Consider the following 25,482-nt stretch of genomic DNA (forward strand, 5'->3'; position numbering starts at 1 on the left):
TTAATCCATACGTTATATAAGGTGCAATGAGGGACTTATAAATATCAAGAAGAGTTCGATTAGGAACAATATGTCTTAACTTTGCAATTAGACCGACAGTTTTACTTATTTTTGTTGTAAGGGTATAGATATGGTTTTTCCAACTTAGATTTTCATCAATCAATAACCCAAGATATTTCATGCAATTCTTATGTTCAAGGGTAATATTCTTATTTTCTTCATTGTCAGAAATATTAACTTGTAGCAGGTAATTAAGTCTTTTTTGGTATAGGCGGAAAATAACAAAGTTTGATTGCTTTCTGTTAAGTAAAAGTTTATTTGCGGTTAGCCAATCGAATAGGTTGTTCAATTCAATATTTACAATTAATTCCAATGTCTTGAGATTTTCGTGAGAGTAAAGGACATAAGTATCATCCGCAAAAAGAAAAAGTTTAAGTTTCCTGGAGCAATATTGAATATCATTGACATATTGCAAAAAGAGGAGCGGCCCTCAAACAGACCCTTGGGGTTCACTACTACTAACTACTTCTTTATCCGAAATATAAGAGTTAATCTCAGTTGTTTGAGTACGATTTGTTAAATATGAGGAAAATCACTGATTGTCAATTCCTCGAAGGCCGTAATAATTAAGTTTATCAAGTAATATTTTATGGTCCACCGTGTCAAAAGCTTTCTTAAGGTCGATGAACACCCCACAAGAAAAAAGTATTTTATCCATATTGGTACGGATGGATTTCACCATGTCAAGTATAGCATGTTCAGTTGAATATCCTCGGCGAAACCGTATTGGGATGAAGATAATAGTTGGTGTTTTTGTATGAAAACTTTCATTCTGTTGTACATGATTTTCTCAAAAATCCTGTTGAAGTTTGACAGTGATGAAATCGGTCTATAATTGCAGGCATCTTTTTTATCATCAGCTTTGTAGACGGGTATAACTTTGGACATTTTCAGTTTAGAAGGGTATGCCCCCAGACTGACAGACTTGTTGAGAAAACTTGCAAGGACAGAGGATATTATGTCACAAAAGCGTTTAAGAAGTTGTGCAGAACAAGAGTAAAGGCCAGATGACTTATTGTTCGGTATGGATAAAATTTCAAGCTTCACTTCATGAGGAGTAACAGGTTTGAAGAAGAATGAGGTGTCAGCTGGTTTGGAGTTACAGAGATAGTCCATATAAGGATGCGCAGCTTGCGGCAGTTTGGTTGCTAAGTTATTACAAATGAGAAATACTTATTTATAACGTTGGGCATACGCAATGGGTCATTGATAACACTACTGACTTCCAAAACCGTCGTCAAGATACACAAAACTAGTATGCTCCATGGAAAACCAGCGCTTCAATAAGAGGCGCTATAATTTGGTGAAACAATAACTAGCGCTACTAAGGCCGAAAGGCAAAACTGTAAAGGTGAAATATTTGAGCACGCTATCGATTGACCACGCAAAGCCGAGAAACGCTTGATGCTCTGAACAGATACCCCGATTTAAAGCCCCATGTAAAACACCAGTGGCCTTCCTCTGGGACTTGAGACAAAGAGGGAAGGTCTTTATACTTGAACTTAAATTTGACCACATAATTGTTAACGTGTCTTGGATAAATTGCTAAGCGCAGCTTTTTTACCCTCTGCTACTGCTAAGGGGTTAACACAGAATATAGGAACGCTGTGTTCAACGATGCAGCCATGAGCTAAGGCCGATTTGTTATTGGGCAACAAACACGGGGGCGGATACTCCGCAAAAGGAAGTCTGAACCCACGCCGAACACCATCTAAAACAAACGCAGGCGCAGTTAAGGTGGTTTTCCAAAAACCCATGGCAGAATTGAAACGGCCTTTCACACCTCAGCTGTTGTTCCAAATATTGAATTCGTCAAAATTTCCAAGAAAAAAAAAAACAAGGAAAGTCATAACCAACCTCCAAATGATGATCATCATCCGACACTGACCAAAAGCCAGTCATCCCCGGTGAGAAGTGCTTCTCGCTGAATCGGCGGACTTTGAGCTTGAGCAGAAGGCGCTCAAATGACCAAACTCTCCACACTATAACACAAACGAATTAAAATTAACAGCTTATGCGGATGCCTTCACAGACCCGAAGGACAAACACTCAATTACTCAACACTTTTATAGCGCTATTCAAATAACTTAACACTTAAGAGACACACTGAAACACTCACTAAGAAACATAAAATTCCATTCAGAACTTACAGAAACAAATATCTGCTCAACTTCGTAACGCAGATATTTTTATAGTCCATCATACACTTCGCGGGAATAGGGGTCTAGCTAGGAGGTCTTCTAGGGGGGAGGAGAGGGTCCCCTATTTAGGGTGCGGTGTTTTGGATATTTCAATGAAATTCCTTTGGTTACCAGATTCCATTTTTTGATTTGACATACATGAATCTATCTAATGAACAAGAGATACAAAGGTGACCAATATAAAATAGCAATACACCAACCGTTTTTAAGATCAAGTGTTTCCTGACATGAAATCATAACTATTAACTCTTCACTCCCAAGATCTCATTAGCAATTCTCCTTACTGTCTGCCATACAATTATTGTAATATGATTTTGGAGACTTTGGTATTGGATCAAGTAATGATCCTCCAGTTGATACTATTCTTCATTCCCATCACTCTTCTGCTTGATATTGTATTGATATTGTAAGGAGAAATTCTGTCTTGGTCACTCATGAGAGTTATAGGGTTAAAGGCATTTAAATACCCGTGGCTCTTTTACACCCTTAGCATCTCCATAAAAAGTGAAAAGTTTATCTAAAGTGTTATTCATTATAGCTTGAATGAAACTAATTCTTATTTATGCGTACCATGGAAGAGATTGGAAGGTAAAGTTACCTCTTGGTCATTGGAATGTTCCCTGTAAACAAGAGAAAAATGCCTTATTAGGATGAAGGGCTTGAAATCCATTGAAAGCGTTGTTTTTTGTTTACACTGCTTTTACCACAATGAGTATATTTGTTTGGATGTTTCCACAAAACTGCAGCTTCCTCTAATATTTTTTACTTTAATATGAAGGGGTTGCATGGCCTGTCACATTAGGAGTTGGTGTAGGCCTTGGAGCTGGATATTCAAACTGTAAACACCAGTTGTACTGGCAGAGTCTTCCTGGATTCCCATTTGGAAGGCCTTTTTGGGGCAGGCCTGGTGAAGGTGGTGAAAGACGACCCCCTCTCAAGGTAGGGTAAGGTACATGGAGAAATGTCACAGATAAGGGCCCACTCGTTCAAAGGGTGAATAACGCTATCGAATGGATTTTGATGTTATTCGCCAGCCGGGAGGTCTGTATTAGGAAAAGCTGTGCCCGAGGTCTTGAGTACCGACAGAGGCTGTAGGCTGAGGGCAGTACTCAAGACAGAGGGCACAGTTTTTCCTAATACGGACCGACCTAGGCTGGTGAATAACATTTTAAATTTTTTTTCCATAAACTTAACGAAATTCTTTCCTAAAGAACCCGAATGAATTAGGGCTGTGATTACAGCAAGATCTATCATAAACTGATTAATTTTTAGCAAGTAAATGGTAGTTAAAATAGAGGTGATGCAAATTAAAGAGAGAGGCTTCATCGACACATTTTAATTTGCGCACTGATAAAGGTGATTTAAAAGGCTTTCAACAACTTCGAAACATTATTTTTACAAGTACTTGTCACACTGACACCTGCCAATTAGAGAGCGCGTAAGAAAGAAAAACGCAGGTACACTTTTGAAAAAACAAAGGAACTAGTTTAGCAACGGTAATTGAGTCTTAACAACTGAGTTGAAAACGTAAATTAGCCACCGTAAAGGGTAAAAAAGCTGACCTTTCGAACGTCAGCTCTTCGTCAGAGCGATTGACGAAGGGCTAACGCTCGAAACGTCGCCTTTTTTACCTTTTACGGTGGCTAATTTACGTTTTAAACTCAGTTGTTAACACTAAATTACCTGCTCTACTCTCCCACCGACGCAGCACCACAGTTTCTTCAGAAACTTACCCCTTTATTATAGTTTGGCAACGACTGTTGCGACATTGTTTTCTTTAAAAGCAGACGGCAAGTATTATTCACTCTCAACGACGATTAAATAATATACGAAGTGTAACCTCGAAAGATTAGCTAAGAGAACGAGCGGACAATTCGAACGCACACAGTGATCTTTATTGTTTTTGGACGATAGCACTAAGACGAAATTTGCTTGATGAGAGTAGCGGTTGAGGTTGCGTGCGTGTGGTTCGAACTAAGAGAAAATACAACAGAAACTAATCTAAGAAAAATGAGTTGCGAAATGTAACATTAACCTAACTAAAAGTGAAGCGATTGCACGGAAAACAGAAAACCAAAATTATACCAATAATACATACAAAAGGTGAACAACGTAAATGTAAAAGAAATTAAAACTTGCTTTGGTCTAGCTCCTAACGATAATAAATAGCTTGCAGCGAACGGTAGCAAATAGCTTGTAGCGATTATCTAGCAGCGACGATTTAGCAGTGATGATTTAGCAGCGATGACTACAAGCGACGATTGAAATAGAATCTTTACACCTGCACTTAAGTGGAAATTTGATCGGAGATAACAAACTTGCTGCAATAATCATTAACTAACGAAAGACTTAAAATGAACCATAACAAAACTATAATAAAGTGTATATTAACTAAGCGTTTCGAAACTGACATTCCAGCCCCATTAAAGGCGGATACAACTGATTGCCTTAAACTAAAAACATAAAACAGGGTTGAAACGCTTCGGAATAAAAACTAAATGTCAATAAAATGAAAGTTCTCTTAAGATGCTGTTCACAAGATCACTGCTCAGGCAGCTTCCAACAACAAAATTTTGTCGATGGGATGCACAAGAACCGAGGACTTGGTTTTTAGCTTGACACTCCTCACCAGGCCATCACTCTGATTTGGAAAAGCATCCAAGATACGCCCAAGCGGCTAGGAACTTCTCGGTGTTTTTTCATCCAACAAGAGCACGACGTCGCCAACTGCAAAATTGCGGGTAGTATGATTCCATTTCTGCCTTTGCTAGAGCGAGGGGAGGTATTACTGAATCCACCGTCGCCAGAACACGTCAGCCAGGTATTGCACGTGTCTCCATCTTTGTCGGGAATAGCGGTCCTCTTTAGCGAAGACACCCGGGGAAAGGGTAGGTCCTGAACGCAGGAGTAGGAGGTGGTCTGGGGTCAAAGCTTCTGGATCTCTGGGGTTGTCTGATACTTTAGTCGAGGGACGCCCGTTTATAATCACGGTCGTGAACCAATCGTAGATAGGCGACAGCACCGTAAGCCAGCTGTGATGCGTCAGAGAAGAAGTGGAGCTGGCAAGAAGTCACTTCACCAAAGTCGCGAGGTTTGAAGCATCGTTCTATATGAAAGTGCTCCAGTTTTGGTAGCTCGCATAACCATGTTTGCGAATGTCTCAAATCTTCGTCCGGTATACGGTCATTCCAATCGAGCTTCTTTTTGCAGAGATCTTGAAGGATCACCTTAGCCGTGAGGATGAAAGGAGCAACGTATCCAAGCTGGTCGTAGGCTGAGCTGATAATGGACAACAGTCCTCTCCTAGTAGCTGGCCTATCCTTAATGTTGATGTTGAAGCTGAAAGTATCCGAACTCACCTGCCATCGTACTCCAAGAGCTCTTTCAATGATGGGATGGTCGAAATCTAGGTTCTTCACTGCTGTTGCTCTTTCAGCCAAGAGAGTGAGACAGCCATTTCGTGAGACGGAAGCCACCTTTCGACAGAAGCTCCCTAAGTTCCCTCGCAAAACAGATAGCGCTTTCATCCGTTGTCAAAGATTTCAGACAGTCCTCTACGTAGAAATTACACTTTACTGTTCGTACGGTCTCAGGACGAAAGCTCGATGGATTATCTTCTACCGCTTTCTTGAATGCAAAATTGGCACAGCTAGGAGATGAGACTCCGCCGAATAGATGCACTATCATCATCATCAGTTCTTCTGCTAGAGCTCCTAGCTCTCCATTTGGCCACCAAAGGAATCGTAAGGCCTTACGGTCTTCAGGAACCACACTGACTTGACGGAACATGGCCTCGACATCTGCCACGAGACCTACAGCCTCCTGTCGGAAACGAGTCAGCACTCCAACCAGGGAGTTCGTGAGGTCCGGCCCCTGTAAGAACTTGTCATTCAAAGAACTTCCACGATGTTAAATGGAACAGTCGAAAACGATGCGAATCTTTCCTGGCTTGGCTGGGTGGAAAACAGCACGATGGGGAAGGTACCAAGTTCCTCTTGGAATACCGATAGGTAGCGCCTTCTTTGCATATACCTTCTGAGGGAGGTCTTCTATGCAGGCTGCGTACTTTACGCGCAAATCTGAATCCTTCAACAGGACCTTTGTGGGAGGATTCCCTCACTTCTTTCGGGTGAAGAATTTTTGGGGCGTCATTCCCAATAAGCAAACCCACGTTCGCGTCGATTTTGGAGATTATTATTCCAGCAAGGTGCGGCCAACGATCTACATCCCCTTGGTTAGCGGCATTCTCTACTGTGACGGGTAGATGTGGTCTGGTGAACACCTGTGGCAATTCGACAAGAGTTTCTTCTTTGAGATCCATCACTTCAAGGTCAACTGCTGAGTATTTGATGCTGGTGTTTTTGCTTTCCATGGTTGTCAGTGACAATGTTGTTGCTCGTCCATTAATGCCAAGCTCTTCAATGAGTCCCTCTGAACAGAAAGAAGTATTGGAACCATGATCTAAAAATGCGTAGGTTTCCACGATCTTGTCGAGACCTGGTGCTTTAACCTTAACAGGCAGTAGTGCTAATCCGGCTGCAGACGCATGGTTGCTGTCATTTTCGAACGATTTCAAGCGTGGCTTACGATCAATTTCTCCATCGTGGAAAGGGACCCGGCTCTTCGCGTTAGGATTCAGAGCTTCTCTCTCTACGCGTTCTGCTTTTGGTTCCTCTTGGTCATGCTGAGGTCGAGATTCTCGTTGAACTAAAGGTAGCTCATTCGGAGATATTGGCTGCTGTTTTGCGGTGAATTCTTGAGGAGGTGGGAGTGCCACAGATTTATCTTCTTGTCTGAAAAGCAGGCAGAATTTTCGACATAAGACGCTTCAGCTGCGCCGTAAACGAGTTCTTCTGCTTGTGCCTTTGCGATTTCTGTTTGTAGCTAGAGAGCTTTCTTCATAACTTGTGGTGCTAGCTCCTCCTTCTGAATTGCCTCATAGCTTCGTAGATTGGCCTTTTTTTTTTTGCAGCTGATGCTGAAGAGGCGCGAGAGCTCGCCGCCGAACTTGACTTGGAACAACGAGAGATTTTGGAGCCCCGTGAGGTGGGACACTCGAGAAGGTACATTATTACTCACTGAATCGTCGGGATTTATCTCGGTATCCGACCCCGCCGTAATGACACGTGCTGGCGATAATAATCTACCGAAGTCCTTGACGTGTTCCGATGACACTACCCAGTTACATCTCCTGTGATATCCTCTATTCCACGCTTTACTTCGACAAAGTAAGCGTTCGACTCATGGATATCGCGATCTTTTTTTTAGCTGCTCGTGATAAGCGGCGTAGGCGCCCTCGAATTCTTGCAGAATCTGCACCTTTCTTTGGACTAGTTCAATGTTTCCGAAATCTAACATAAGTTCGCATATTTCATTTTGTGCTTTCGTAACGATACCTTTCTTTGCGCCTCTAGTTCTCTTTAATCTATCAAAACTTTCTGAGTCGATTCCGTCCCAATCGAGGGTGTGATTTCGTTCTCCAATACGTGGATTTATTTATTCGACTTCGCTTTCCTTCGACATGTTTTAAATCGATTTCCTGAGGACGTGATCGTTTGTTACATATCTTGCCGTATCTCACGTCGTGAATTTCCACACGTGAAAGCGGGGTCGAAGGTTTGATGCAACAAATGGCTATTTCTTCAATAACTTCGCTTAAAAACTCGAACCAAACGTGGTAGATGTAAGAATAACTGGAGATTTGCCAAACTCGAACGAATGTAACCTCAAAAGGTAACCCAAAACATCGAGCGGACAATTCGAACGCACACAGTGATCTTTATTGTTTTTAGATGCTAGCGCTAAGACGAAATTTGCTTGATGAGAGTAGCGGTTGAGGTTGCGTGCGTGTGGTTCGAACTAAAGGAAATTACAACAGAAACTAAGAAAAATGCGTTGCTAAATGTAACATTAACCTAACTAGAAATAAAGCGATTGCACGGAAAACAGAATACGAAAACTATACCAATAATACATACAAAAGGTAAATAACGTAAATGTAAAAGAAATTAAAACTTACTTTGGTCTAGCTCCTAACGGCAGTAAATAGCTTGTAGCAAACGGTAGCAAATAGCTTGTAGCCATTATATAGCAGTGACGATTTAGCAGTGATGATTTAGCAGCGATGACTAAAAGCGACGATTGAAATAGAATCTTTACACGTGCACTTAGGTGGAAATTTGATCCGAGATAACAAACTTACTGTAATAATCATTAACTACCGAAAGACTTAGAAATGAACCAGAACAAAGCTATAATAAGGTGTAATTAACTAAGTGTTTCGAAACTAACACGAAGATTTACCTCCGTTCAGTAAGTAAATGGCAAGGAAAGTAACTGTAAGTAAATTCAAATATTTGATTTTGAAGTTGTGAGAGTTTGCTCGTTTGTTTACTGCATTGGCATGTGAAAATCTGGTCTTTTCTCCACAAAAACCATATTCGAATGGGACACTTCAATTAGGCACAAGGGGATTTAATGCAGCTTTTTCTTGTTGAATTCCCAAATTTCTAAACTGAACGGACTTGCAAAGACTCAGCAAAAGGGTCTTTGTAGTAGAACTTAAAACTTCGCTCGCCTTTTAACTACGAACAAATTGTGAGAGAATTCAGATATTAAATCAATGAAAGTTCCATCGATTAATTCAGTTGTAACCAAATTCCTCACGTTTTAACTTTCTAGTTATTTTCTGTGAAGGATTCAAATTATTTACAGGCGGGTTTTAGACCGCTTGTCAACCAATTTAATGACACTTTTTCTCATACGAATTCATTTCGAAACCAATATTTTTCTGTTCACCAAAGTGATTTGAGAGAGAGAAAAGTGAGGATCAATAAGTTATTTATCGGTTGGAGGTAGTGACCAACGTCTTTGCTTAAAAATACTGCCCAGCCGGAAAACCAGGTATTTTTATGAAAAATGGCTGCGAAGGTAGGGATGACTAGCGACTAAATACAGGAATGGCTCCGACATGTAATTGGATGATCAAAATAGTAAAAGTTAATAAGTTATGTCTTAACTCCTTGCTCGTGAATATTGATTAACCGTGTGTCTCGAAGCGGAACAATGAAATAACACTGCGAGTGAAAACACCGATGTGTCAAACAAGAAATGGTTACTTACATAACGAAAGGAAGGCAGAGCCTTTCTTTCTCATTCAGTGGGGTCTTCCAACGATATTCCGGCGATGACTAAGTCATCTGCTGACTAACTGCGCTGACTAAACTCATTTAGTCAGTTTAGGTGGACGATCAGAGACTGGAGCTATTCCTACATTTCATAGCTGACAGGAATGGCTCCGACTGGTGCTTTTAATTCTTTTTTTTCCCTAGTGATGGCACAATCAGTCTTCGGACAGTTTTCGGCTAAAACCAGAAAGAGTAAAATGATTTTAGGAAACTTGTTCAAAACTAATGAAGACTGTTCATCACATGACGCTGTTTTGGAACGTACACATCTCGTTTGCTATTATATTACTACTGTTCTAGACAAGGTATTTATACCACGTAAATTTAAGAAAGAATTAGTGCACTGTAACATAGACCACGTTTCCTGTAAGGTACACGAGCCATCCTAACCTAATTTGCAAACTGCTTTCCAGGCACCATCTGTGATAAACCTCCTCAAATCTGCCAAGTTAGCTTCTACTGCCTCTCCGGGTATCAAAGATGCCTCGTTTGTATCCAATACGTCAGAAACAGACAGTTTAATGGCAGATTTAACCAGGTCTTCAATGGAGTAATGTTTTTCCTTAGTAAACCAGTGAAGCATTTCTTGCAACCCTACCAGAGAAATAAAAAAATGGTGAGGTGAGACAGGTGTGATAGGCAAGGGAGAAAAAATTTCAAACAGTGAAGCACAACAAACCTTGTGTGCCATCGTTTTTCCGGATGTGAAATCGACAGCTGCTTTGCTGTTGTTCTGCTCTGATTGCTCATTATTCTTCCAATTCTCAATCATCTCCATCTTCTGTTCCTTGGTTGGTTTTTCTAACCTGACATTTCTCTTCTGTGTCTTTCGTTTGTTGGAAAAGAAATGTTTCTGGACCTCAATTTTTTGTTTCAGGTGCACTCCCTTTAGGTATAGCAGCCCACAGTGTACTTGTCGTATGTTTGTGCAGCACCATCGAAGTGAACAAACTATAAGAGGAATTGACACTTTTCTCTAACTGTTGCAGCGCATCTTTATCTTCACAGACTTCAACATCATAGATCATTTTGAGCAATTTCGCCTTAAAGGATTGTTTTGTCCTCTCTATGGTACTTTCCCCATTCTCGCCCACAATTCCTTTATTAAGACAGTCTCGTAGAGGTTTATCTCGCTGGCGCTGTTGTGGTATGCAGTATCACTAGATGCTTCCCGGTAGTCAGGATCCATGGAGCTATTTTCTGGGCGTGGGAACTGACTAGGGTTGTCTTCAAGAAGCTACCCACATTCAAACATCTGTTCACGACCTTACTCAATCATTAAGAATTTTATTATATGAGTGTCACACTGTCTTTTTCTCTCTACTTTCGCATCTCGCAGACCCTTACACGGGGATTTACTTATAATTATTTTGATAAAAGCGCCGGGGGGGGGGGTCGTACTGATCATATAATAAATATTACTGAAGAAGTACATGGCCCTGCATTAATAAAAGAGGGCTTCATTTAAAAGCATTGTAGAGTTCAATATAGGAAGAACGTAGGAAAACACTCTTTCAGTTTTTATCTCAGTGTATAAATTATTTAGCCAAAACGAATGGCAAAAAAAAAATAACAAAAATAAAAAAATAAAATAACGAACGCATGAGTAGGAGCTATTCCTGTCAGTGGTGAAATACAGGAATGGCTCCAGTCTCTGATCGTCCGCCTGAACTGGCTAAATGAGCTTAGTCAGCGGAGCTAGTCAGTGAATAACTCTGTCATCGTCAGAGTAACGCTAAACTACCTCATTGAACAAGAAAGGCTCTGCCTTCCCTTCGTTATGTTAGTAACCATTTCTTGTTTGATACATCGATGCTTTCACTTGCATTGATATTTCATTGTTCCGCTTCGAGACACACGGGTAAACAATATTCACGAGCAAGGAGTTAAGATATAACTTATTAACTTTTACTATTTTTATCATCCAATTACAGGTTGGAGCCATTCCTGTATTTAGTCACTGGTGTAGGGATGTACTCGGTGACTTATGAAAGCGTTACCGTTGCCCGTGGGCAGAGATAGGAAAATATGGACTGTACTAAGAACCAATCAGATTGCAGGATTCCTTTCTGTGCCCTCTAAGAAAAAAGTAAAAATCCCTATCCAGTAGATAGGTTTTACAAAGCGAATAGTGTTATCCATCAGATAGAGATTTATTCAGCGGATAGCGCCATTCAGCCTTTCAACAACCAGGGCAAGGTGCTTTACCATCAGGACAAAGCACTTTTCTCTTTATTCTGGTTACTTAGAAACACTGGGAAGTCCTGGCCAATGAAGATAATGTCATGATTGAGTAAAACCATGTCACACCACCCAATAAATGTCACAGTCAGTTTTATTAAACCCTTTAACTCCCAAGATCTCATTAGTAATTCTCCTTACTGTCTGCCATACAATTCATATAATGTTAGTTTGGAGAATTTGGAATTGGATCAACTAATAATCCCCTCATTGATATTTTCTTTATTCTCTTTACTTGTCTGCTTGATATTACACTGATAGAGTAAGGAGAAATTCTGTCTTGGTCACTAGTGGGACTTAAGGGGTTGACCTGGTCTTTTTGTTAGTTTTGAAACCAATGTCAATCAGCCTACCTTTTTATTAGAACCAATAGCAAGTTGTTAGATTCCATAGGAGTTGTTTTCTATAGATTCTAATTTTAACCCACATGACCAGTGGAATGGATACAATATGAAATTCCCTTACCATATCTCTGTCTTGTGACGTCTTTCAGTCATAAGGAATTATCTGAGTTCTGTCCATTTGACTGTGGCTACATATGCAAGACAAGTTTTAGTTATACTGAACCTTTCATGGTGTCAATTAACAGAGTAAAACTTACAATCAGTATCCATATCACAACCTTAGGTGATTCTTTTCATTAATACAAGCACCCTGTTATCGTGATCATATTCTCGTGGCCTATTGGTGGTAATGCAGGCAGTTACAGGGCAATGAAGGTTCATTTGACTTCTATTTTTCTGTCCATATTGGCAGCCTGCAAGAGCTAATGACACAACTCCTGAGAACACAAGAACACTCCGGCCAAGAGTAAATTTGTAAAAAGACGCTTCAAACGGTCCATGAAGGCAAAAAAAAAAAATAACACAAATATATATAATATAATTTAATTGAGATAGTTAGACCGAAAGGTAATTTGGGTATGCAATTTTCAGAGCTTTAAGCGTCACGCTTATAAAGAAATATACAAATATATAATACATGCATGTACAGCCTTTTTTTTTGCCTTAAGGAAAGGCATTTTTTTATCGTGTACGATTCAACAGCGATTTTGCAACTAAGATCTGTATGTTTTGGTGCCTATTAGCCTGTGTCAGGGCTCCTGCCTGTGCCTAATAGCTAAGAAGGCCGTACGCACGTGCGCTACGTTATGATGTCGAGTGTACTTAACACAGGGTCTGCTCTTGTAAATCCTTCTCGTGACCACGAAAATAACCGCCAGTTGTTGGTACACTTCGTGATACATACACATATAGGTAGCCGCATTGCACAAAATGGCGGATGAATAACAGCACACCACCTTTTCGAATATTTCCCGCCGTTCACGAAAATGAATTAAGCGAGAGGAATAAAAGAAGAGACCGGTGCAATTTTTCGCAGTTTTTTCCAAAGAAGATTAGACGTAGGGGATCGAAGAAGACATCTGATTTGAGTACTACGGTCACCACCTCGACTGGTCAAGGTGATTTCAAAAATCCTTCTCATCAGGCGTTGCAACCAATTTTACATGCTTTGCTGGTAAGTCTTAATTTTGCATCTATTAAAAATATTTTCGATTCTGTTTTTTACAGTCATTTTAAGCTTAAGTTCTTCAAGCATGGACTCTATAAATTATATTCGGGTGTGCCACATGTCAGGAAAAGATCAGGAAAGAAGTCATGGAATTTTATTTTGAGTCATGAGTAGTTGGCATGTTTCAAAAAAGTCAAGGAAAACTGATGTCTGTAGTAACCAAGATATTTCTTATTCGACAGACTGTTTTTTTTTTCACAGATATATGGGAAACTGTTTTGTTCATGAGGTGTGATGAATCACACACAATGACAGTATGAATTTTTTTTATTCCTCGTTATTTTCTTTTATATTGGGCTGAAGCTTATATAATTAATACCTCCTCTTTCCCAACGAGGATTTTACATGCATTTTTTAATTAAAAAAAGATCTCTTACCATACAAAGGAGTGTAAAGTAAAGTAGACCTTTCCTCCTACACAAGACTCAAACCTTGGTAGTATTAATACATCACTGTATACATACAATATAAAATATCCTAATTGCACACCTTTGGTATCCATAATTAGTTTTGATTTTGTGTAATATTTTATATCTAATGTTTAATATTTATTTATATTTTGGGTTCTCTGTACTGTAGTTTCTAGTACATCTTGTACATGTACAGGGAGGTTAGACATTCTGTGACATGGCACAAATTGTTTGTGGTTTGTACCCATGGGGTCTATCAAAAATGTCTGTTTTTTAATTGGTCAGCACAGTAGCTATATAGATTACTCATAACTAGATATCATGTACTACTTGTGCTTATGCCAAACAAAATTAATTGTTTACCTTACATCTTTTTTATCCTCTATCATCAGGAAGCCAAATATGTGATTGTTGAAAGAGAACCCAGGGATAACATTTGGATGTATCATTGCAAATTTGTTGAAGGCACAAGGCAAACAGATTATTTTTAGTCACTGTCATCAACAGTCACAGGAGATAGTAAGTACAAGCATATAAACTGATATAAATAATTTATAAAATGCTCCAATAAATTGTATAACTGTATCTCATGTACACATTCATTAAGTGACATTTATTTCTGCTTATACATTAGGAGGCAACTGCAGTTCCCATCCTCTTTCTTACAGCTTCTCTTTTTATTGTTACCAATTATTTCTCCAGCCTCCTTTAAGCACCCTCATGTGCTAGTCAAATGTTTTTTCTATTGAATTCTGACAACCTGAGTTGTGAAATGAAAGGCCCCAATTACTATTAACATGATTATAAGCTGTCTTCATTTAGCTATTTTGTTTTGAATCTGACCCCTGTGTCTTTGACTGTGTCCCAGGCCCCTGTGCCATAATTTTCTATTTTGCATTTCAGGATTAAATGGAGTAATAAATTATATGTAATAATAAGTATTGTTTATGAAATGTTTCTCACAGGTTTAACTGCAGCTAGTTCTGTTTATGGGAATTGCATCCATATTGAAGCCACTGAAAAGTTGATGGAAAGCTTTGAAAGGGAAAACAACGTCACCCCTTCACTTGCCAGAGACACATATTCTCATGATCACACTTACCAAGTAAGATGAAGGAATTTTTTTGCTTTAGAACGTTAAAATTTTGGAATTATTATTAACATTAATCTTGCTTTTGTCAACATTTTCTGGTTATTTTTCACTCATCCTAATGATTTTGGTTTAAGTTAAATTATGTTAAAATATAATTTGTTTATTGTTTTTTTAGAGGGCACGGTAACAAATCCTGCAATCTGATTGGTTCTTTACCCGGTCAGTGTTATTATTTTGCCTCAGCTCAAGGTGAATACAGATGGACTGCTAAAAACCAACACAAGGTTTTTGTATAGCTCTAGCACAGATATTTTTCAGCCATGGATGGCAACCAGAAATCAGAAATGTTCTCCTCTTTGTGGCATAATTATTACCAACTTTTCATTCACAATCTTTTGTTTTAAATTCTAAAACTGGAGCTTTCAAATTTGTAGGTGAAGTTATCAATGCATCAAAAATAACAACATTCACCTTCCAGTTGTTGTCCATGGATCAAAATACTTGTCTGCTCCCTATTTACAATCATAATATAACTTAAATTTATATATTCTCCAAGCATAAATGTTCTGAATACAAAGAATCAGGTACCAGAAAAAAAAAATAATCACAAATTAAGAGCTGAGGGTTCTGATTTATTGTATCTCTGAAGTTTTGCCTGTGACATTGACTGAAAAGCATTGTCTTAAGAATGATATAAAATTGTACATCTATGTCATTCAATTGTCTTTCAAAAAGCTATATTTAAATTATGTTCTCTTTTTTTAGGTGCACTCTATTTACATACCACGGTGTCTGGCAAGAGATCATGGCTGATGCACATGTATTGGACTTCAAGAGGGTGTTATTGTACCTCCACCACTGGCGTTTTGCTTGCTGCAGTTTCCTGAACCTTCTTGACATAAACTATGAAGAAGGTTTTTGTTGTGCCATCTGTGGCAAAGATAACAGTCTACACACTGTCATTTGTGATGCTAAAGCACTATCCTTCAGACAAGAGCTTTGTACTTCTCTGAAGTCTACTTATTCATCACCGAGTCCATCGACTGTACCATGAGAAACAGGAAGATAAGTTGCTATTTATGCTTATGATTTTTTTATAAAATATTCTATGCATTATTTATTCTATTATTTTGGTTCCCAGTATAATTCAAGGAGTTCTATTTTAGAATGTGAGCTTGATATAATATATTAATCTGTTGATGTGAAGACTATGACTTGATTCAGTTTGATTACTGATTAATATAATAATTTTAAATATTTTTAATCCTTCACCTTGGGCTGGCACCTTGTCGTGGTGGTGAAGCTTGTGTGTCTCATTGACCCTGCAAAGACCTTGGAATGAGGTCTTTTTTTTCTGGATCAGTTGAGGGGTTGAGACCAGACTAAGACCAGCTTCAGTTCCTCCTACATTCCACTGGGAAGGACTTTTAATGTGTCTAAATATCACCTGTTTTTATTTGCCTTATTTGAAGAGATCTGCATTCAGGCTAATTATTTAATATTTTATGACATCACTAGGCATCGTGACAGGGTTTACCTTGCTGAAAAACATGTCAGGCAGATGGTGGATCAAGTAGGCCGTGATGTTAGCAAGGTTACATTACACAGTAATGACCTCTTTACACCAGGAGTTGCAGCATTGTGCACCTGCCTAAGGTAGTTTTCTTTCCTGGTGCATTTTGTTCTGTGGATCTGATGTCTCTTTTCCAACACCTATTAATGGACTTTTTAATGCATTAGGAAAAGCTTCCCCGGTGTGTGCGCTTCTCCCCAAATTGGACTTCTTGGAAACATTTTACCGCAGACTCATTGGCAACGGACCAGTCGAGCAGTGTCCTGAAGACATGCTTCTACTCCAGCAAACTTTTCCCCTCCTGTTTGACATTGTGGAAGGAGATCAGCTTCTTGAGACCTTGATTGCATTTATTACTGACCTGTTGGAAAAAGCAAAGTCTCTGTTCAGCAGAAATGGATCAATACCAGATGCTGTGCAACTGGATGTACACCGCACAAATGATGTAGAATACTATCCTTGCCTGCCTATGGTAAGAAGTCGTGGTGACTATTGCCTGGATGACACAACTCCAAACATCTGCACAAAGAGGAGTACCTGACACCCATCCTTACTTCCTGGAGTTTTCTTAGTGCACTGCAAACACGGTACAGTAATGTTATGAGTTTGTATTAATATTTGTATTAATTTCTACGACGAACAACATTACTTCTGATTTTAAAAAATGTAAATTTCAGTTCACTCTGACCCCCAACTAGCTATTGTTACCCTTTGTTTATTCCAGATTATCCTGACAAGCTCCGGGTTTACGCTCTGCCTGTGGTTTTAGTTATCAGGCTTAGGTTTTTCTCAACAAATGTCATTTTCTTGAAAGACCGAAACTGTTTGTAACGCTTAGTTTTCAGAAGTATAACATCTGCAGCTGTCAAGTCAAAGAATCGCACAAATTAACTAACTTAACTGTTTTGTTTCGATTTGTTTTTTGCTGTTTACTGACTAAATCGAAGTTTTTCTTACAATTTATTGGCTAAATGGCATAACGACCTGTATAAATAAAGGTTGTTGATTTCTATTGTCTAGTGATGTACCCCAGTTACACCCTCTCTTCAGCCTTCATTACATGTTCTTACACAACATGCTTTCATGCACTCAGTGTACCCAGTGTTGCTGTGATTATGTTTAAAACGGTTTTATATCTTCTCTTTTGATTTCCATTTTAGGTACAACTTATGGATTTAGTGTAATGCTTTGCAATGAATCTCCCAACATCCCATTTACAGTGTTTTGAATGCGTTTTTCAGGAGGTAAGCTCGATTTAATGTGCATGTGTATGTTGTGGCCTTTGATTGGATGCCGTTGTGTGTGAAGAAAATTTCTTTTTAGTACCTGGGCCCGGTTTGAAGGATGCATAACGCTATTCACCGGAAAAATCACTATCCAGTGGATAGCGTTGTATGTTATCACAACACTTAAAGGTGAGTAATGATCAATTCTGTGGATAGCGTTATCCACCCGTTGGACAACCGGGGCCTGGTTTTTTGGGAGTTTTTCTTCTCTTGATTTCCTCTATCAGAGTGATTTTATATTAAACGAGTCATAATAAATGTAGGTTCATTACAATTTTTCTGCTTTTTTTTTTTGACAGATCCCTGCCAGATTGTCTACAACAACGCTTACAATTTGCGTTCGTGTTGTTAAATCGGGATCCTGTCTTTTTCAAGAACTCTCAGTTCCTTGTGGATCGATTGCGTTGGCGGAATCATACAGGTACGTAAATCACCCCAAAACTGGCTTTTTTGGTTTGGCCGTCTTTCATCTTCGGTGTTCATTTAACTATGCTCTCGGGTCTATCCCCTCCTACTAATCTAATGGCACATTACGCACATTTATTGAAGCACATTCGAAGTAATGTTTTAATCTTAACTTTGTCAGTACCAATGCAAAGCAATCGAACCTGTTTTTTTTTTCCTTTTTCAGGTTGCTCTGATGCTCACAACCTCTCCCGTTATCCTCAGTGGGACACCTTAAACAGTCAGGCAGCAGAACAAGCCAATTCATGCTTGAAGTCTCTTAAAGGATCCTTGTCATACACGAACGAAAAGAACTTCATGACTCATTGTAAAATATTCATTTGGTATCGAAATTCGCTACGGCGTAAGCAGCTCGAGTCCCAAGGTGTAGCAATGTAACAGTTTTCAGTGGTTATACAGTTTTAGAAACCGGAATAAATGGTAGAAGAGAACGCGGTGGTTAAAGTAAAACAGTTTTTAGTGGTTTTACAGTTTTAGCTAGTTTTAGCGTCAAGTGCCTGCTGAAGCCGTCGGTTGAAAATCAGATCTTTCGCCCTAATTAATTCGACTAATTTGAACAGATCGTTGTCGATACATTTCAAGCTTTATCTTGAATGAAAATTGACCGTTATTTATTTTAGCGTGGTAATACAGTGTGGATTTAAATTTAAATTAATTTGAACAGGCTGTCCAATGCAAAACGGCCTGTCTTATTTTATTTCGAACATTCCCGCCCTTTTCAATTTCTTTCTGGTCTGCATATTGAATGAAAATTAATCGTTTTGAAGTTTCTTTAAAGTTTGTTTCATTCGGCGACTGTTAGTTGGGAATTTGAGGCTTCATCTCATAAAGTATTTCATTTCGGCATTTTCTCGCGCTGCGTAGAAATAATTTGATTTCTTATAGTTTCAAAACTGGTTTCTACTCTCTGTTTTGTTTTGATTTTACGTGTTTTGTCTTTTGTCGTTGCCGTGAGCTAATTTTGAACATCTTGAGTTCATTTAACTGATTGCGTCTCAAGATCATTTGAGGTGCCATGGGCAGATTTTGCTTTGTCATGAAAGTATTTAGTTTAACCGTAGGCGACTTTAATTCAACACCGATGATCCACTATAAACTGTACTTTTAATATTTCAGCCGCTTATTTACCAGAATGGAAAAAAATATATTCTTAAGTGCAGTAAACAACACATAACCGTGGAGCTCCGCTTTTAGGCTTGCCTAAATATTTATATTAACAAGACTAAATGATAGAAAATAGTTTCTTGCCTTTTGTTTCCCTTTATTATCTCATGATTAGTAACACTTGACTGACTACAAGGCTGTTCATTGCAATGTAAATGATTTTCTTAAGTCGGACAAAGTTTCGATTGTTTTGTCCGCGTAACGTCATTATTCTGGTTTATTCCGAGTAATTTAAACATACTTATCAAATGAGTTGGGCCTTTTTTGTGTTGCGGTTTCGTTTAAATACCCTTCCTGTTTTGGTACAAATGCTTATGATGGATAGATTTACCGCATTAAGGAAACAAGGCTGCATAGAAAAGGTACATCGTATCGGAAGTGTGAAGATGAGGGATTTTTCTCGTTGGTTTAAAGAAGTGACCTGATGTAGCACCTAAAAATTATTTCATTTTAAATAACCTAAGACGTATAACCACCAACAACTGTATTATTTTCTTGAAATTTATTCCTGTTATTAAGGGTTTTCAATAACTAAACCACCGCACTATTTGTATCAAACATAGGAAAGTACACGATAAAATACGCGAAGTCAAGAGCGGACTGGATTTAATCAGTTCCTGAAGCACCTGGATCAAAACTTTCGCCAATGTATTGCTGACCACAATTTGATATGTGGTTTGTCATGATTATGTAATAAAACCGACAATTATGTTTGGCAAAGTGAGCCTAAAACTATCTATGAAGTTGCTGCCGAAACAAGACTATTTTGAAAGAAAATTGAAGCTCTAAAATAATTCAGGTCCTCTTTTTCCATTATGAACTTGATTATGCTCTGAAAGATAAGAGGAAAAAGCATGAAATTTGTAGACAATTGTGGTTTAAAATAACTTCCTAAAAAAAACGGTTTGTAGTGTACACCCTCTGGAAATATAGCATACTGGAAATCTGTCAACCCAAAAAGTTACATGTAAAACACTAGGCAAGTTTGGAGGTGACCGTCACGGATAAGGCTTGTCATCAAAAACTCCCTTTTTTAAGCTGGAAAAGTCGCGGTATATAATTGAAAGATTAAATATGATAAGTCTTCAGATACTAAACCATAAGCCGTGCCGTTCTAGAAACAATTTCAAATACAACACTTCTGGTAGCATCACATCCATAAAGAGCCGGGTCAGTAGGGAAAGGTCTTTCGTAAGTGAAGCAATGATAGGCATTGCAACTGTTGTCATACGCTCGGCCTGTTTGTTTGAAAACGAAGGGATCATAATGTCAATAGGCACTAGATAAAAAACGCAAAGGTCGCTTTATTTTGTTGTTAGTTTTAAACTTCCTGCATGTTGTGTACCATGAGAGCCGAAAATCGCGAAACTAAACTAAGGCCGTGCGAGCATGTTATTTTTGCGTTATGCGGAATAATGGCATTTAAACAATCTAAGTATCGAAATTCTTTTTGTTTAGATATTTTTCAATCTACAAATGAAATTACCGCGTGTCCTCCGAGGGGTCCAGTTGTTACCAACCTCACCAAGTCTCGGTGCGACAAAAGACGATGTTCTGTGTTCAATGCTAGCCTTAATGTATACTTTTGTTAATTAGGAGTTCTGTTGTTGATGTCTGAAAAGGAAAGGAAGCAATGTAAACTTTAACCCGTAAGTTAGATTTGATAAAATCCTTATAATAAGTGTATCTTTAACGTACAAACCTTCAAATACGCCTTCGTTAGAAACCGCAGAATGCTACCTTGGTATGAGTACACCGATCTACAAAATATAATAGATAAAATGAACAGTACGCTACGTTTAAAAACATTATAAACGAGCCAAAACAAAAAAGCAGCAGAGAAAGTACTGTGGAATCAAGATTTTTTCCCACATTCAACATAAACAAAACTTTGTTCAAATAATAAGGTAGCTTTAGGAATCGTGGTAAAGTTACAGTGTTCGACTGAGAGAAGGGAAACAGCATTTCAAGGGTTCGAGTTATCAGGAGGTTCGAAAAGTAGGGATTCCACTATACACTCACATGTCGTGGCTCCAATATGGGTGGGGCAACGTGCAGCCACAATCCACTATCGTGGAATTCGTTGGCCTCTTCGAGAGAAATGCCCAAACAAACGCAGTGGTACCACTCAAAGCAGGTAAGGCACTGCACCATCTCATTGCGACTTGAATGTTGGGTGTTATATCCTCGCCAAAACACGCACAAGAAAGCATCTAATGCAACACACTTCCATGGCAGAAGGGGGCATATATGGTTGAAGGTGTTTCCTTGTCCTGTAAGTGGCAGCCAGATGATGTGAAAAGGCGCCTCTTCCCGGTCTGGCTGGAAGCAACAAGGAGGACTTTGTTTTGTGTGATACCATACAGCCCCAGACAGTTCACAGTGCTGTTGTATTGGTTTCTTCAAAAAGCCGGCAGCAGAGGTTACCTGCAAGAGTTCTAAAAAAAAAACTGCGGATGTCAGTATTGTAATGCCAACTTGCCTGGAGAAACGAGCTGATAACTGGTTGTAATGAGATGATAAAGATGTGGAATTGATTCAAAAGAAGTCACAAGTTAGTTACCAATATTAGTAAAATTCTTTAAGGCATTGAAGACTTGGGTTTAGACACTTTTTGCAACAATTTCCTGAATGGATTTGTCTTTAATTTCTTGAACCTCGTTTGGTGAAAGGCTCACACTAGCTGCCTGCTGCAAAGTATCGCCTCTATCACTAAAATTCCACGAATTCTGTAAAAAGAAATATGACAGAGGCACAAAGTAACTCCTTTTAAAGTTATATTGCGAATGGAATATAGTTTTTCGAAATGCAGTTTAGTTACTTCTAAAGAGAGGGTAATAAGTAACTACAGGAACGGTTAACACGACACTGAGATGACTACTATTCCTACAATTTTAGCCAGTATTGTATTGTAAATAATCATACAATTCAGCCTTATTAGGCTGCCATGGGATTTTTAATAAAGATATCTATCCATCTACTACAGATATTAGTTTATTGGACAGTTGTCAAATATGATTGAAAACCATGTGCACAAAAAATTATTAATTATCAAAAGTGATCAAAGGATTTTGGGTTTTGCAAGCAGTCAATGAAACAAATGAAGTTGATGAAAAGAAATGAATTGACATGAATGGCAGTTAGTGTTTAGAGGATAACCAAAAAAATCACAACCTTACATTGCTTGCTAAGTAATCCAAGAATATCAAAGTAGCAAATTTCTCTAACAGCTGGATTAAAATATTTCTGTATAACAAGCAACCACATAAACAAGCACCTAAAGAAAGAACTAATGAATGAAATTTCAAAGATTAATTTAAGATTGACTCATCTGCCTCAGTCTCAGCTTTGAAAAGGAGATCCAGAGATTGACCTCTGTTAAAGTTCACTTAAAACATAAAACAAGGACGTTAAAATTGTACACTAATAAGCTTAGAAAACATAACAAAAAATAACTGATTGTTCTTACTGTATCAACAATGTGGTCATGATGAGCAAGACCATACATTGCTACACCCAGTCTAAAAAATTCACAGTCACTTTCATGTCCAGACATGAGTATGGATAGTGAATTATAAAAGCAGTTTCCATCCCCACTTGAGTAGAATGGCTCCAGACCAAGCTCATAAATGGACTGGTCAACATAGCTGGAAAATCTCTAAAAGCAATAGAATATGAAGTTAATAAAAACCAGTACAATAAAATTTATCAATGAAAAAAATGATAATCGTAAGAATAATAATGATTATGATGATGATCGTTCCAAGTTATAACTTTACTGAACTCTTTACTGCACCGGAAGTCTGCACTGATTCTTGCTGCTGATAAACTGACGTGGAGAGATCTTCAGGAAATGTTCCAGGCTGTGAGGAGATGAACTTAAGTTCACCTCCCAAGGCAATCTGACCATGCACCCTAAAATGTCCCTTGCAATTTGAGGCCTTATGATTGTATGGATTTCAGTCTAGGAAAAGAAAACACACCTTGCATTAATAGGTAGATCACAAATTAGTGAACAAAATAACATTAATATTAATAGTTAAAGGCTGTTAATTAACTCTCATGAATGTTTGCCCTCATGATGGATTCCTCATTAAATGCCCCAACCCTAATCATCAAGTTGAAAAAAAACTTTTTGAACATCACACTAAAGAGCTGGAATTGGCCTGGTATTAGTGGATCCTTAAACAAACAATATCCACCTTTTGGAGTTAGTAGGACCAAACTGCTTGGACATAGCCCCCTTCCCAAGCTTCTAGCTAAACAACTGGTATTAAAACTTTAGCTGACAGCTGATGAAATAACATAGAAAATGTTCAAGAATGGTAAATTCAAAACAAAATACTTGCATCCTAGACTCGATTAAATTGTGAAATGAAATAGTATGTTTGTTTATTTGTTTGTGACACATACATGCACAAAAAAGTAATGAATGAAAAGAAGGAGTTCAATTAATAACAGGAAGCTTACGTCTTCATTCAGTTTTCCTAGAATACTCAGCATCTTTGATGTTTTGATCTGATTCAGTTCACTGCAGGTTTGCAGTACAGATTGCCACATATTACCACAGTAAACTGATTCACTCCCAAATTTCCTCTCAACAATGTCCTCAAATACAAGAGAAGGTTGAATGTGACCTTCAGGAGTTGCAAAGGGAGGATCAGAAATGGAAGTGGTGACAGCAGGTGTTGATGAAGGAGCAGGAGGGCAAATGGGGCTTGCAAAAAACTTCAGGGGCAGATGAGGGAGGATCCGAAATAAAAGCAGAAGCTGGTGTTGATGATACAGGAATGGGAATCACAGGACTGCGAGCAGAACCATCTACTGTGATGTCAACCTCTTGAGGGTGCTGTTGTTGATTCCAATTTATGTATAAATGCATTATTGAAATTAAGTCATCCAGATGTGGTTGCTGGCTGCTTTGTGAGCTCAACTTCTTCAGGCCACCAAACTGGTCTACATGCTTCTTTCCCCATCCAGGCTTAGATCTCCCTACATGAAAATACACGATATAAATTCTGCAAATCTACAGGAAAATTGACAGTGGGTGCTTAAATTTTTACAGTTAACAACTGCATTGCTATGCAATTTAGCACTTTAAAGAAACAAAATTGTGGGTTGTATGATTAGAATAGACAAATTCTATAGCCTTTTAAGTATATCAGCCCCAAAACTGTTTGCATTTGTGTGCATTACTTGTATAGAGAAGTGAATGAGAAATCAGAAAAATGTTCCATATCTTCCATACCTTAAAATATACTGTGGGCTGTAAATAACATCAATCAGTGCCTTAAACTGTCAAAGCATTAAACCTGTTGCAATCCAGAACTGGCCTTTCCGAAATGCAAAGCAGAGTTCTGACAGCTTAGTCCCAGCATACCATTCTTGCACGACCATCTAAAAGCAAAAAGAGAGAAATAAAGCAAAAATAGAGGAAGAAAGCCAAGCAGACAGACAGAAAGGAAGGAAGGAAGGAAGGAAGGTAGGGCTAGTTTAGAATAAAAAAAAAATCCTGAGGTACTGCATTGTTAGGGATGTAGATACAAACAATTTCAACCCCGATATCATGAGCTTAAAAAACAGTTTTTATTTAAAGTCTTGTTAAAATTACATTGGGAAATTCAAATAAAAAAATAAATATAAAAAATATATATATAAAATTAAAAAAAGGAAACACTGAAATACTTTTGTTTGCATAGACTTCATGTACCGTCTATCCATCTGGTTACGCTTGTTTGAGTCTGTCTCAAACGCCACCTGAAAGAAAATAGAAAATGAAAATCTCATATACAACAGCTTGCAACCTGAACAATGAAATCATGCTCCCACACGTGAAATATAAAACTTACAAAAAAAGGACTCTCTTTTTCTTGCACGACCAGCAGTAGCTGGGGGATCCTCCTCGTGACTTTGGGCTTCCTAAAAAAAATAAGGAATATCGAAAATAGATCGGTGTGAATTAAAAAAATTAAATACAAAAATACCACACGATCACGATTCTCCGGGAAAGTCTGATATGCTCGTTGTAACAAAAGCAAAGAGCTACGGAAGAATGAATGTCAGCGCCGAGAAATATACTTGCTCCTTTTTACAAAATGTGATAAAATTAAAACGCATTCTTTCCGCCATAATGATGGGCCTCTGTAATAGGTGGTGTATGTATAATGAAGTGTACCAGCAGCTGGTGCTTATTTTCGTCCCAAAGCCCCTCACGGTTTCAAAATGGCGAA

The 25,482-nt window shown here is 38.4% G+C and overlaps 1 protein-coding gene and 2 long non-coding RNA genes across 4 annotated transcripts in view; 2 read left to right on the forward strand and 1 right to left on the reverse strand.

Moving 5' to 3' along the window:
• The window catches only part of LOC131786192 (uncharacterized), a 164,809-nt gene extending 156,394 nt beyond the window's left edge, over positions 1-8,415 (reverse strand). Inside the window, exons 1-3 of one of the 2 annotated variants that reach the window (XM_066171715.1) lie at positions 8,281-8,415; positions 2,832-2,881; positions 1,918-2,042 (exon numbers count right to left, since the gene is read on the reverse strand). In XM_066171715.1, the coding sequence (XP_066027812.1) occupies positions 1,918-2,042; positions 2,832-2,881; positions 8,281-8,345 (240 nt within the window). In that variant the 5' untranslated portion in view covers positions 8,346-8,415. The remainder of the gene's footprint in view (positions 1-1,917; positions 2,043-2,831; positions 2,882-8,280) is intronic. The other variant, XR_010718661.1, reaches the window with a different exon arrangement.
• Positions 1-15,828, forward strand: part of LOC131786188 (uncharacterized) — a 71,295-nt gene extending 55,467 nt beyond the window's left edge. The window contains exons 2-5 of the long non-coding RNA XR_010718663.1: positions 14,064-14,190; positions 14,637-14,776; positions 14,940-15,013; positions 15,530-15,828. This is a non-coding gene — a long non-coding RNA (uncharacterized lncRNA). The remainder of the gene's footprint in view (positions 1-14,063; positions 14,191-14,636; positions 14,777-14,939; positions 15,014-15,529) is intronic.
• Positions 15,829-15,860: 32 nt separating this feature from the next.
• LOC136283229 (uncharacterized) lies at positions 15,861-20,006 on the forward strand. Its single transcript, XR_010718662.1, has 5 exons — positions 15,861-16,420; positions 16,505-16,924; positions 17,498-17,581; positions 17,923-18,044; positions 18,255-20,006. It is a non-coding gene; the product is annotated as an uncharacterized lncRNA (long non-coding RNA).
• Positions 20,007-25,482: the final 5,476 nt, after the last annotated feature.

Source organism: Pocillopora verrucosa, chromosome 9 (genome assembly GCF_036669915.1).
Source record: "Pocillopora verrucosa isolate sample1 chromosome 9, ASM3666991v2, whole genome shotgun sequence".
NCBI lineage: Eukaryota > Metazoa > Cnidaria > Anthozoa > Scleractinia > Pocilloporidae > Pocillopora > Pocillopora verrucosa.